The sequence below is a fragment of the Quercus suber genome, unplaced genomic scaffold, assembly GCF_002906115.3.
Source record: "Quercus suber isolate HL8 unplaced genomic scaffold, Cork oak 2.0 scaffold_36, whole genome shotgun sequence".
Classification (NCBI taxonomy): domain Eukaryota; kingdom Viridiplantae; phylum Streptophyta; class Magnoliopsida; order Fagales; family Fagaceae; genus Quercus; species Quercus suber.
Genome location: NW_027069501.1, coordinates 480427 through 493564, shown reverse-complemented (window position 1 = coordinate 493564; position 13138 = coordinate 480427). Strand labels below are relative to the sequence as shown.

At 43.1% G+C, this 13138-nt stretch overlaps 1 protein-coding gene and 1 long non-coding RNA gene across 2 annotated transcripts; both read left to right on the top strand.

The window, feature by feature from the left end:
• The first annotated feature begins 1064 nt into the window (after positions 1 to 1064).
• On the top strand, positions 1065 to 2360 carry LOC112034548 (uncharacterized). The gene has a single exon (XM_024067361.2). It carries the CDS (start codon positions 1065 to 1067, stop codon positions 2358 to 2360), a length of 1296 nt encoding a protein of 431 aa, XP_023923129.2.
• A 7355-nt stretch (positions 2361 to 9715) lies between these two features.
• Positions 9716 to 12783, top strand: LOC112034547 (uncharacterized). The gene is made up of 2 exons (XR_010627950.1): positions 9716 to 10459; positions 12330 to 12783. It is a non-coding gene; the product is annotated as an uncharacterized LOC112034547 (long non-coding RNA).
• The last annotated feature ends 355 nt before the right edge of the window (positions 12784 to 13138 follow it).

Sequence of the window (13138 nt, the reverse complement as noted above, 5' to 3'; positions counted from 1 at the left end):
ATGCCATCCCTCACAGATACGACTCAACCACACGTTGCCACGGAGATACAGGTGATAAAGGAGCAAATAGAGGTCATGATGAACGCCCTTAGAGGATGGGTATCCAGTGACCTTGACGATCTGGTAAATTGCACCGATTCACCGTTCATTGCAACTGTCAATTCCTTCCCCCTGCCACGTAAGTTTCGCATGCCACATATAGACAATTATGACGGGGTGAAAGACCCTCTGGATCACCTAGAGACGTTCAAGACTTTAATGCACCTCTAAGGGGCAGCAGATGAAATCATGTGTAGGGCTTTCCCTACAACATTGAAAGGCCCTGCGAGGGTATGGGTTAGCCGTCTGACGCTGACTTTATTGGGGGGCACAGGTACAAAAAGTCCATGACATGCCTAATGAGCATCAAGCAGCGAGAGGACGAGACGTTAAGATCCTACATAATGCGATTCAATAAGGAAGCGCTCTCGATTGACGAGGCCGACGACAAAATACTTATAGCAGCTTTCACAAATGGGCTGCGAAAGGATAAGTTCTTGTTCTCACTATACAAAAACAACCCCAAAACCATGTTGGAAGTACTCTACAAGGCCATCAAATACATGAATGCTGAAGACGCACTGCTGGCTCGAGAGGAAAAACCGAGAAAGAGAGAAAGACAGGAAGATGGGCGACAGGACCAAGGGCAGAAAAGACCAAGGCCAAGAGACCGAAGGGATGAGAGGCATCCCAAGCCCCCAAGAGGAAGGTTCACAAGCTTCACCCCGTTAACCACACCAATAGATCAAGTCCTGATGCAAATCAAGGACGAAGGGACCCTGACCTTCCCCGGGAAGCTGAAGGGAGATCCTAGCAGGTGCTCTAGAGACAAATATTGCCGCTTCCACCGAGACCACGGTCATGACACAGCTGATTGCTACGACTTAAAGTAGTAAATCGAGGCCCTTATAAGACAAGGAAAATTACAGAAGTTTGTGAGCAAGGAAAGAATGGATCCATCACCTTAAGAGTAGCCCCAGCGACGGGATAACGACTGTCCCCGACCTCCCATTGGTGACATAAGAATGATTGTAGGAGAAACGACTACTGGGTCATCCAAAAAGGCTCGAAAAACGTGCCTCAGGATTGTCCAAAATGTCCAACTAACAGGCCTAGTACCAAAAACAACACGGGGAGAAAGTCCCATCATCGGGTTCTCAGAGGAGGATGTGCGACGCCTTCACCATCCGCACAACGATGCACTAGTCGTTAGTCTACGAGTGGGGGACTACAACTTGCACCAGGTGCTGGTCGACAATAGGAGCTCGGCATACACCTTGTATTACCCAGCGTTCCAGCAAATGAGAACCGGCAGAGAGCAATTGATTCCAAAGAATGCCCCTCTTGTCGGCTTCGGAGGAACAAGGGTCTTCCCCTTAGGTACGATCACCCTGCCAATGACGGTAGGCGACTATCCTCAGCAGATCACCAAAGACGTGACGTTCCTCGTGGTAGACTGTTCGTCTGCCTACAAAGCCATCCTGGGGCGACCTACCCTCAATTCTTGGAAGGCAGCGACCTCGACTTACCATTTGATGATTAAATTCCCTACCGATCATGGAGTAGGAGAACTATGCGGGAACCAAGTAGCTGCACGCGAGTGCTACGTGGCCATGATGGAAATGGAAGACCATCTCCAGGCCATGAGCATAGAAGAACATCGGAGTATGACGGAGCCCGTAGAGCGACTCGAAGAAATTCTTCTTGATGACTCCGTGCCTGATCGGACAAAAAAAATTGGAACCCTTGCCACTCCCGCGGTCCGACAAGAACTTACAGCTTTCCTTAAGAAGAATCGGGATGTGTTCGCTTGGAGTCACGAGGACATGCCCGGAATAGACCCTTCAGTCATGGTGCATAGGCTGAATGTGTGGCTTTCCTTTCCACCCGTTCGACAGAAGAAGCGGGTGTTTGCCCCAGAAAAAGACCGGGCCATAGTTGAAGAAGTCCACAAGCTACAAGAGGCGAACTTTATTAGGGAAGTTTACTACCCCGATTGGCTAATGAACGTAGTAATGGTCAGGAAGGCTAGCGGGAAGTGGAGGATGTGCGTAGACTTCACCGACCTAAATAAAGCATGCCTAAAGGACAACTACTCCCTCCCAAGGGTCGACACTCTAGTAGACTCTACAACGCAACACCAGCTACTAAGTTTTATGGATGCTTTCTCCGGATACAACCAAATCCGGATGCATGAAGCCGATCAAGAGAAAACCTCATTCGTAACTAGCCAAGGCCTCTTCTGTTACAAAATAATGCCGTTTGGTCTAAAAAACGTGAGCGCGACGTATCAAAGGCTCATGAATAAGATGTTCGCATAGCAGATTAGGAGGAATGTTCAAGCCTACGTTGACGATATGCTGGTGAAAAGCCGAAGGGAGGAAGATCACCTGAAGGACCTCGAGGAGACGTTCAACATTTTGTGGACCTACAACATGAAGCTTAATCCGGGAAAATGAGCATTCGGGGTAACGGCAGGAAAGTTCCTAGGGTTCATGGTGTCGCAGAGGGGCATCGAAGCCAACCCGGATAAAATCTAGGCTATAGTAGAGATGGCACCACCAAAAAATGTGAAGAAAATGTAAAGCCTCAATGGCAAAATAGCAGCACTAAATAGGTTTGTATCAAGGGCAACAGACAAGTGCTTGCCCTTCTTTCGTACACTAAAGAGATCTTTCGAGTAGACTACCGAATGCCAACAAAAGTTCGAAGAATTAAAAATCTATCTCTCCTCCCCACCACTGCTGAGTCCCTCGCAGCCAGGTGAAGAAATTTTTCTCTATCTTGCTATCTCCCCAGTCGCCGTCAGCGCTGCCTTGATAAAAGAAGAAGACAGAGTACAGAAGCTAGTCTATTACACTAGCTGGGCATTATGCGAAGCCGAAGAAAGATATCTGCCCATGGAAAAGCTTGCATTTGCGCTAGTTACGGCAACGCGCAAACTCAAGCCATACTTTCAAGCCCACACGATGGTCATCCTAACTGACAAGCCTTTGTGATGGGCGATGAGTAGCCCTGAAGCTGCTGGACGACTAGCCCTGTGGGCTATAGAGTTAAGCGAGTTTGACATCCAGTATCGCTCGCGAACCGCCATGAAAGGACAGATCGTTGCAGATTTCATAGCTGAGTTCACAAATGGCGGGGACAGGGGGGCAGAAGAATCTCCCCAATGGAGCATACATGTGGACAGATCCTCCAACAGGAGGTCGGGGGAGCAGGCGTTGTACTACAGTCACCCGAAGGAGACATAATTGAGTGTATGGTCCGTCTTGAGTTCCCCACCACCAATAATGAGGCGGAATATGAAGCTTTGGTAGCAGGGCTTGACCTCGCCAAAGCTGCAGGAGCCGAGAACGTGGTTATTTACTGCGACTCTCAAGTCGTGACCAACCAGATAAATGGGGACTACGAGTGTAAAGGCAAAAAAATGAAGAAGTATCTGGACCAAGTAAGGAAGAGGGTAAATTGAGCTGAAGGCCGAAGTTATATAGATCCCTCGTGGAGAAAACTAGCGAATTGACCGACTAGCCAAGGCCGCTTCAGCCGAGCATATGGCTACCTTTGATAATGTACTCTCTTTCGTTCAGCTCTCTACACTTATAAATTCTGTCAAGGTACAGGAGCTTGGTACCGAAAGCAATTGGACCGCGCCATTAATCTCTTACTTGAAGAGTGGCGCATTGCCAGACGAAAAGGAAGCGGCAAGAAAACTGAAGGTCCAAGTAGCAAGGTTCGTTCTGATAAGAGACGTCTTATACAAAAGAGGTTTCTCTCGACCCCACCTACGATGCTTAGGCCCAGAAGAAGCAGACTACGTCATGAGAGAGGTGCACTAGGGAGTCTGCGGAAACCACTCAGGGTTGAGATCATCAGTGCACAAGCTAGTGCGAACAGGGTACTTTTGGCCAACTATGCAGAAAGATGCCGAGGCTTATGTGAAAAGGTGCGACAAATGTCAAAGATTCAGCAATATCACCAGACAACCACCTGAAGAACTTACCCTAATGGCGGTGCCGTGACAGTTCGCTCAATGGGGATTGGACATCATGGGGCCATTTCCTACGGCAATACGACAATTGAAATTTCTAGTTGTAGGCATCAATTACTTTACAAAGTGGGTGGAAGTGGAAGCCTTGGCCACCATTACCGAAAAGAACGTACGGAGTTTTGTCTGGCGGTGTATCATATGCAGATTCGGCATCCTTAAAGTCCTAGTCTCGGACAATGGAAAGCAATTCGACAATGACTCCTTTCGGGACTTCTGCTCGCAGTTAGGGATACGGAACCACTACTCCTCCCCCGCCCACCCCCAAGCCAACGGATAGGTCGAAGTCACGAACCGATTCTTGCTCAAGATTATCAAGACTCGGCTCGAGGGGGCAAAAGGAATATGGGCAGAAGAGTTGCCAAGCATACTATGGGCCTACAGAACTATGACAAGAACTCCAACAGGAGAAACACCATTCCGATTAACATACGGAAGTGAAGTAGTCATCCTAGCCGAAGTCGGCCTCACGAGCTACAGAGTGCACAACCATGATGAAAGAAAAAACGACGAGGCCATGCGTCTACAGTTTGATCTGGTAGATGAAGTTAGGACAGCGGCAGAACAAAGGCTCACACGGTACCAGGACCGAATGACCAAACACTACAACTCCCGAGTCAAACACAGAGACTTCCAGATTGGAGACCTTGTTTTAAGGAAAGTCATGGGTGCAGCAAGAGACCCGGTTCAGGGAAAACTTGGCCCAAACTAGGAGGGACCATACTGAGTCACGACATGGCAAAGAAAGGGCACCTACCACCTAGAGACGTTAGACGGACGGAAGTTGCCACATCCTTGGAATGCTAAACACTTACGAAAATACTACCAGTAATTATGGCGACGTGAAGGACAACACCCCCCGTTATTTATAGTTTACCGCAATAAATTTCAGTTATACTCCTCAGATTTATTTTTTACTTTAGTTTTGGCTACAATAAGCCCAATGGGCAGGTTTTCTTTTACTTTAGTTTTTGCTACAATAAGCCCAATGGGCAGGTTTTCTGTTTCGAAACTACTTTTTATATAAAATGCATGGCAATAAGAGGAGTTTATTCAGAATAACTAAAGTTTCTACTTACAAAACGAACGAGGCAATAAGGCTGACGGTCTAATAAAAGACTGAAAAGTTGGCCAAGTCCACAAAGTGGACAAAGCTATATACTTTTGACGGTCTAGTAAAAGACTGATGTATTGGCCAAGTCCACAAAACGGACAAGTGACGAACTCATCAAAAGAGACGGGCTCTTGAAAGAGACGATCTCGACAAAGTGGCTTCGTCAAGTTCATAACTAGAACAAAGCCATAAAATTAAAAGTCCAAGTGATGGACTCATCAAAAGAGACGGGCTCCTGAAAGAGACGATCTCGACAAAGTGGCTCCGTCAAGTTAATAACTAGAACAAAGCCATAAAATTAAAAGTCCAAGTGACGGACTCATTGACAGAGACGGGCTCATGAAAATGACGGTCTCAACAAGAGTCATTCCACTAAGTCCATAATGTGGGCAAAGCTGAAAAACTAAGTCCATATAGCGGACTCCCCAAAAATAACGGACCCAGTAAAGTGACGGTCTCAAAATAGGGGATGTCTAGTGCAAGAAGCCGACGGGCACAACATACCCTTGAAACAAAATAAGCCCAACATTAAACTTCAAAAAATAAAGGAACGGCTAAAAATCCCCTAGTAAGAGGACAACGGCTTTATTAAGCTGACAGAGTCATAATCACATTAAATTTGAACCCATATCAAGGCTGACGACCTTAGCTTGCAGCTAAGAAAATAAATTTAGCAAGAAACTACAGCACACAGACAAAGTAGCCATACACACATGTTCAGAAAGCAACGGATATCATAAGCAAGAGTAAATTAAACCCCAAAGACCAAGAGGGCACTTAAAAATATTGTAAAATACAACTGTTGCAAAATAAAATATAATTGTTGCAATAAAATACATTGGCGAGGAAGGAGGAGCGTCACTTAAAGCCTTGATTACTCCTTTTGCACAGGAGGCTCGTCTGCGTCTAGAACTTCCACTAAAGGATCAGGAATAGTGACGGGAGGGTTCGCAGTAGGCTGAGCTAGAATGACACCGTCGCCTTGAGGAAGATCCACAAAGTCGTCACCTTCAACAGTGACGGTGTCGTTAGCAGGCGTAACTGGTGGGAGTCCATCTATAGTAATCCTGGACATGTCCAAGTCAGGAAAGGCCGACGCAACTTGCTGCAGGCAGTCGTCAAACCCAACACTGTAGTACCTGCCACAGGAATTGATATAAGATTCTGACTCCTTGAACTCCTGAACAGCGTCAGCCCTAGCCGTCTCCACCTCCTTGCGAAGGACCGTCAACTCTTGTTCTAGCTGCTCCTGCTGACAACCCGCCTCCACTAACTTTTGTTTTGTTTCCTTCAGCTCAACATTCAGCAGACGCATAGCCTTTTTATACTGGGCCTGCTGGTTTCGCATATTGGAGTTATGAGTACTGACGCGAGTGAGGACACCCTCCTTGGCCACGCACCGGTCTTGAAGCGCCTTTACATGAACCAAGGCCTAAGAAGAGGACACAACCATCAGCCATCAAACAGAATAAAGATAAGAGAAAAGCCAATTAAAGGAGATGGCTTACCCGTGTGAGATCAAATAAAGATGATGCCCCTAGCTCCTTCGTCCCCAGCAGTGCACAGGGATCTATGTCCGTCGGCTTTATAAGCGAGTCAACTGCCTCAACGGCAAAGTCCTTGTGCGTTAGTAGGGAGCAGGGCCCCTCCAGGACAGGACCAGAAGAAGTCATCACGCCCTTCCCTGCCCCGTGACTTGACTTGGGAGATGGCTTCTCTGGGGGTTCATTCCCAGAAGCAATGGCTGCCTTCTTGAAGGGACGGTTGGCATCCCCGTCGGGTTTCCTTTTGCAAGAACCCTTGGTGACGGTCTTGGGGGTCGACGAGGATGCCATCTCCCCCTTTGCTTTCTTCTCTTCTTTCAGACGGACAGTGGCAGCCCTTATCCGTTGCTTAGTTACATCCATCTCTGCAAAAGAAACATATAAGAGAAATTGACTGCAACACAAAAATAAGAGCTGAAAATAACATGGTCAAGGTACACACGGTGATGGGAGAATTCTTCTAGCCTGCGAGCCTCAGGCGTCGGTTCAGGACCCCCGCAATAAGCGTGAAGAGTATCAAGGGTAATTAAGTCTCGACACGACTACTCCTCCAAGGGAATCTCCAAAACCCAACGGATAAAATCTTCTTGCTTGTCGGTTATGGAGGGGCGAATGAGGGCTGAAAAATACAAACAAGTTGACGACGTTAGAACCATTGAAAAATAGATAAAATATTACTTGCAAAAACTGACGGGTATAAAAGCTGACGGCTAAAACCTAATTCCTTTACAAACACCCAAGTATTGTCAAAATAACCATGGGGTATCGTCTCCCATTCTTCCTGACGGCACACCCAGTCCATCCCTTTAACGAAAAAGAACCTACTCTTCCAGGTTCTATTAGAATCCGGCATCTCAGACACCAATCTCAAGTCCTTTTCCCTGATGGTAAAGTGGTACATCCCCTTGGAAGAAGAAAGGTGCCAAGGTCTGTAATAGTAAAAGAATTCGTCCAAGGAAAGCTGACGATTCCCTCCACTCAAACGACTCCACAATATCTCGGCACCTATAAAAATCCTCCACGAATTTGGAGCAATCTGGCTGACGGATAAACCGAAAAAGTCAGCCAACTGACGGTGTAAGGCCGTTAGGGGTAATCTGAGCCCTACAGCAAACATGGCATCATACATACCAACGTCTGCAGTTCTTCCCGTATAACATTTTTCACCTTCCCTAGGGAGATGGATGGGAATATGGTTTGGAATTTGGAAACGAACGCGCAACTCTTTAAAAAAATTTTCAGTCATTTTTGGATGAAACTTATTTACAACCAACTCTTTGGGAAGGATGAAGGGGCGATTACCTCCAGGACTATCAGAAGTCCCTTCACAAGATTCCTCGTCGCCTTCATCTCCGCCACTACCCCTCTCTCCTTTCACCTCAACTTTACCCTCCTCACCTACTACCTCAACCTGACCGTCTCCATGACTTCTTATCTCCTTGTTAGGAGTCAGGGCTGGCGTTTCTCTCTCTGACGACCAGGAAAAGCTCCTAGACTCACTACCTGAACCAAATACCTCGTCGTAGCCCGCTCCCTTGCGGACGATCGGTCACTCGACGCGTCACTCGACATCTGACTACCTACAAGTGATGGGTGTAATCTAAGAACCTAGGATGACGACCTCGCTTTAAAGAAATCAAAAGAAATAAAGCATGTGCAAAAGGAAAAAGAGGGAACTTACAAGTTTCTCAAACGTGACGGTTGAAGAAGTGACGGTAGAAATGCAGGCGAATAGTAAGGAAGTACTGACGGAGGATAGGCGACGGATTTGCTCTCCAGGAATTAGTGAAAGTGAAATAGGAAAAATGAGGGGAGGTGGGCCATATATATATATAAGGGAAACGCACGGAAGACGAAGCGACGCCCTCGTCCAGAAGCAGAGCCAACTGAAATTCGCCACGTGTCTGGAGCATTTATTACCAACTGTATCATTTTCTCTCTCCTGGCTAAAATGAAAGCCAGCAACAAAAACTATAACTTCATAGCTCGTCAGTTTGGATTGACGGAGATATAGAGTAGGGGGCAACTAATACGTAAAAATAAGCTATGAATCAACCCGTCAGTTTCCTTCGTGCTAAAAATCCTACGGTCTAAACTGACGGGATTAGACAATTGGAAAAAGCTGAAGGCTCCAAGACTAATGGACAGTAATTCGAAGCTCTTGGGCCATCCGTAGAACGAAGCGAGGAACTGATGCCAACATGGTTGAAGGGGATAAGGCAGGCTGACGGCCCTGAGGCTGACGGTTCTAAGTAAAACTATGACTTGGCCACCACGCATGAGTAATAAGGAAATTACTTGTATTCCACGCCCAGTATTAGAGTCATATAAGGAAAGGATTCTGCAATCTACGCTCATAAGGATTCCTATAAGGAAAAGACTTCCACTCCAAGGAAAAAAGGTCAATCCTCAACTACTATAAAAGCCCCAATACTCTCACAAATCGAGGTACGCATAATCAACCCCTTTCTAGTACTATAGAGTTGAAAGCAAATTCTAACTTGACCTTCGAAGGGTATTTGGCCGGCACCACACCGGTGCTCTCTGGTAGGTCATCTCCTTGTTGTTGTGCAGGTGCTGTTTCGTGTGCGAGTATCGTGTAGCTCACTGGTGGTTTTCCGGCATCATCAGTTATCTTTCACTTTGTTCGGATGTTTTTAAAATTAAGTAAGGGAAGATAAATAATTAGCTTTTTCATAATTTGTAATTTTGTTAACATGGTAAGAGTAAATTTAGTGATTCATTTGGTCAAGTATTTATATGCTCTACTCTCTCTCTCAAAATCTCTCTAATTTAGGGATTTAAAATGATGAGTTAGAAGTAATTAGAACCACTCTCTCAAAAAACATTTAAATTAAGTAATTTAACTTACTCTCCCTCTCTCTATTCTTCTCCACTCCATCCAAACAAGTTATAAGTTTAACCCTATTGATCTAGCCCAATCGATCTAAGATCTAAATCCATGACCATAAAACTCAATAATTTTTTATTTAGGCTCCCCTAGACATATATAGGAGTCCCAACAGTAACAATGTTTGGGAACCGTTGCCCCATGGTAATGACACCAATGGCAAGGGATGGTAGAGTTTCAGCAATCACCATTAAGAAAGAGGTGTGCTTTGAAATCCATTGACCTCCCAACAAAACAAGCTACATAATCATAATCACCCCCGCGGTCCAACCCAAGTGGGAACTAGAGAGACAAAAGCTACCACATTTACTGCCATGATCACAAAAATATTTTGGATCAAAAAGCTTAGGCATACCAGAATAAGGGATTATTGTGACCAAGAGTTTGTCAAACTGAAGAAGGAGGTCTAGAGACTTTGAGAATCGTAATGAGGAAGAACTCCCCCTTGCCACGAGTAACTAGGAAGGAGTTCATGCTCCCCAAAAAAATTTGCTGGGAACGCATTTGGGTTTCAGGTTCCTTAATGGTCTGCTTGGATACCACGGATTTGAATTTGAATTTGGATTTGAGGGGGCCAAATCCAAATTCTTTGTTTGGGTAAGTTAAAAGAAACGGATTTGGATTTGGCCCCAAATCCATCCAGAATTTGATAACCCAAATCTATGGATTTCAAATCCCTCAATCATGGTGGAATTTCTGAAATTCTCTCACGCACGCGACAAGCTTCTTCCTCTCTATCTATCTCTTCCTCGACTCGTGACAAGCTTCTTCTTCTTCTCTTTCTTTCTGGTGGCAACACTGTTCAGGTTTGTTTCTCTCAACTCTTCTCTTCCTTTTAAACCTCTTCATTTCTCAACTGTTCAGGTTTTTCTGTGGGTTTCATTTTATTTTTTTGTGGGTTTATCTGGGTTTCATTTGAATTTTTTTAAATTTTTTTTTTTTTGTGGGTTTTGTTTTATAGTATTTTATGCGATTTGTATGTGGGTTTGTCTTTATTTTATATTTCTGTTTTCATTTGTGGGTTTGAAATGCAAATTACTTGTTTGATGAAATGCCTCAATCTATCTATGAGTTGTGAAGAAAAAGCAAAAGATACTATGATCTTTGAAGCCCTCTTACTTCGGTTTGTACTGCTTGGAAAGTAGAAAGTTGTTGAAGAATGTTAATGCTGTTATTATTGTGTTTAACTGAAATGGAGAAAAGGAGTCATAAGTCAACAACTAGTTGTGTAGGCAGTACTTTTGCTCTAAGCATTGAGTGAGGCAATGTTAAAAAATATAACAGATTTCTGCTAAGGATAATTTATTGGGTGCAATTGAAAATTCCTTTTTAACTTTGGATGGTAGAGAGCCCTTGGAAATCAAAATGCATTTGGTGGCTGTGATTTAATTTCTCCCTTTCTTTAAGGACTTGTTATATTTTTCTTTTTGTTTTAGCCTATGCTTCAAGAGGTGGGGAGAGAAAAAATCTCAACTTCTGAGATTAATTCAAGAGCATGAGGCTAAATTCCTTCATCTCATTAATGAAACTGTTGAAGGTGGTGAAGGGTGACTTTTATTTATGTTTCTCATCACAGTGCTTTATTGGTTGTACTATTGAATTGATTGTTTTATGTTAGTGGCACTCATTGGAGGTCACAGTTCAATCACTTGACAAATTGAACCTATTGATGGTTCCCATTTCATGAGTTTTTATATTGAATTAATAATTTAATATGTTGTCCTTTGCACTAATTCTTATGAAGTTTGTTTAGCTTTTATAGAATAAATTTGTGAGCTTTTATTAGCTTCCATTGTGTATATTTTGCTATGTAAATGGTGTCATTATTGGAAAAATCACATTTACTTATTGACATGCTATATAAGTACACATATTTGGAAGTTAATTGAATATGGCTCTGTTTTTAAAAGACTCAAAAAGAACATTCAATACTTTCGAGGTTTATGTCTGCAAGTAAATGGTTTTCTTTCCTGTATTCTGGCAACCAAGTACTTCTTACAATTTTGTGCCTATACTGTACATGATTCCCAAGGGCTCTCTTCGGGTATATGTCGAAGAGATTTAAGTTGCTTTTTGGATCAGTTGCCTTCGTAGTTGCAATTGCATTGATTTGAGAAATGGGATGAATGGAATGAGAAACCTCTCTGTTCCTTTGGTTAGTTTCCAATTAGCTTTGTTCTCTTTGTTTTTACTGCTTCCTCTCTATTCTTGTGGTTGTTGCTGTTGGGTTGAGAGTGTAGATTTTGGGATTGATTTTCGGGGTAATACAGGGATTTTTCTGGTTCTGTTTAGGCAGAGATATTTTTTGGAGATTCTTCTGGGCTTGTTTTCTAGGTTTTTTCAGTGGGTTTTAGGGCTGTTTCTAGGTATTTTTCTGGTATAATTTGAGGGTCTCTGTGAGGTTTTTCGGTAGAGTTTTCTGTAATTTATAGGAATGTTTTGTGGTTTTTGGTGGTGTTTAGAGCTGGGTTTGCAGGTGGGGTTTTGAGTGAGCTCTTGGCTGGGTTTTATTGACGGTTTGGGATTAATTTTCTGGTTTTTGGGATTTGCTATTATAAATGAGTAGATTTCAATAGTTTTGATTTATTATAAATTAGTAGATTTCAATAGTTTTGATTAATTATATTAATTCATGATTGCATGTCTTTTTATTTATTTATTTATTTTTTACTTTAGAAAAATGCAAAAGCAGGTGCTTATATAAACATAGTTATTGACAATTGGGAAGACATTAAGATCTTATGTGGGAGGGATAGAGCTACTGGCATTGGTGTAGAACATATGGTCGATGTTGTTGAAGTTATGGCTGAGGAAGGAGAAAATGAGGTGAATTCTTGCATTGTACAACAACCATGTCAACATTCATTATCAACAAGTTCTGCAGTTGAGCCTTACCAAAGAAAAAGGGGTAGGAAAGATCCATTAATTGAAATTGTTGTAGATACTAGTTCCTCACTTTTAATTATTAAGAACTTTAGAATAATTTTTTAGTTGGAGATTTTATATTTTGTGCAAAAACCCATGCATTTGGGTTCTCTCTCTATGTTGATAAAGAACATTTTAGTTGTCAATAGTTGGCTAGACGTTTCATCTTGACAATTGAATTATCAATGGCATTTTCATTGCCTCATGTATTTATTAAAATTGTTACTAAAATTAAAATGTAGAAGGATTAAAAAAATAATAATTAAAAATATATTCTATTGACCTTAAATCCAAATCCAAACCCAAATCTAGGTATCTAAACCATAAAATTTCAAATAATGAATTTCAAATCCTTCATTGTTTAAAATGACCCAAATAAGGAATTTTTAAAATCAAGGCATTTCAAACCTAAATCCAAATCCAAATGTTGCCATCCAAACACAATCTAAAGAAATTTTAATTGGGTTTGTTCATTTGATTTAACACTCTTTCACATGTGGGCACCTTAGTTGCCATTGAGTGGGAGTCCAATATGTGGGAATTTAAATAGGAGGTGAGGT

Bases quoted from the DNA above. Each gene is read 5' to 3' on its own strand.
- LOC112034548 (XM_024067361.2), top strand. From the start codon at position 1,065: ATGATTGTAGGAGAAACGACTACTGGGTCATCCAAAAAGGCTCGAAAA.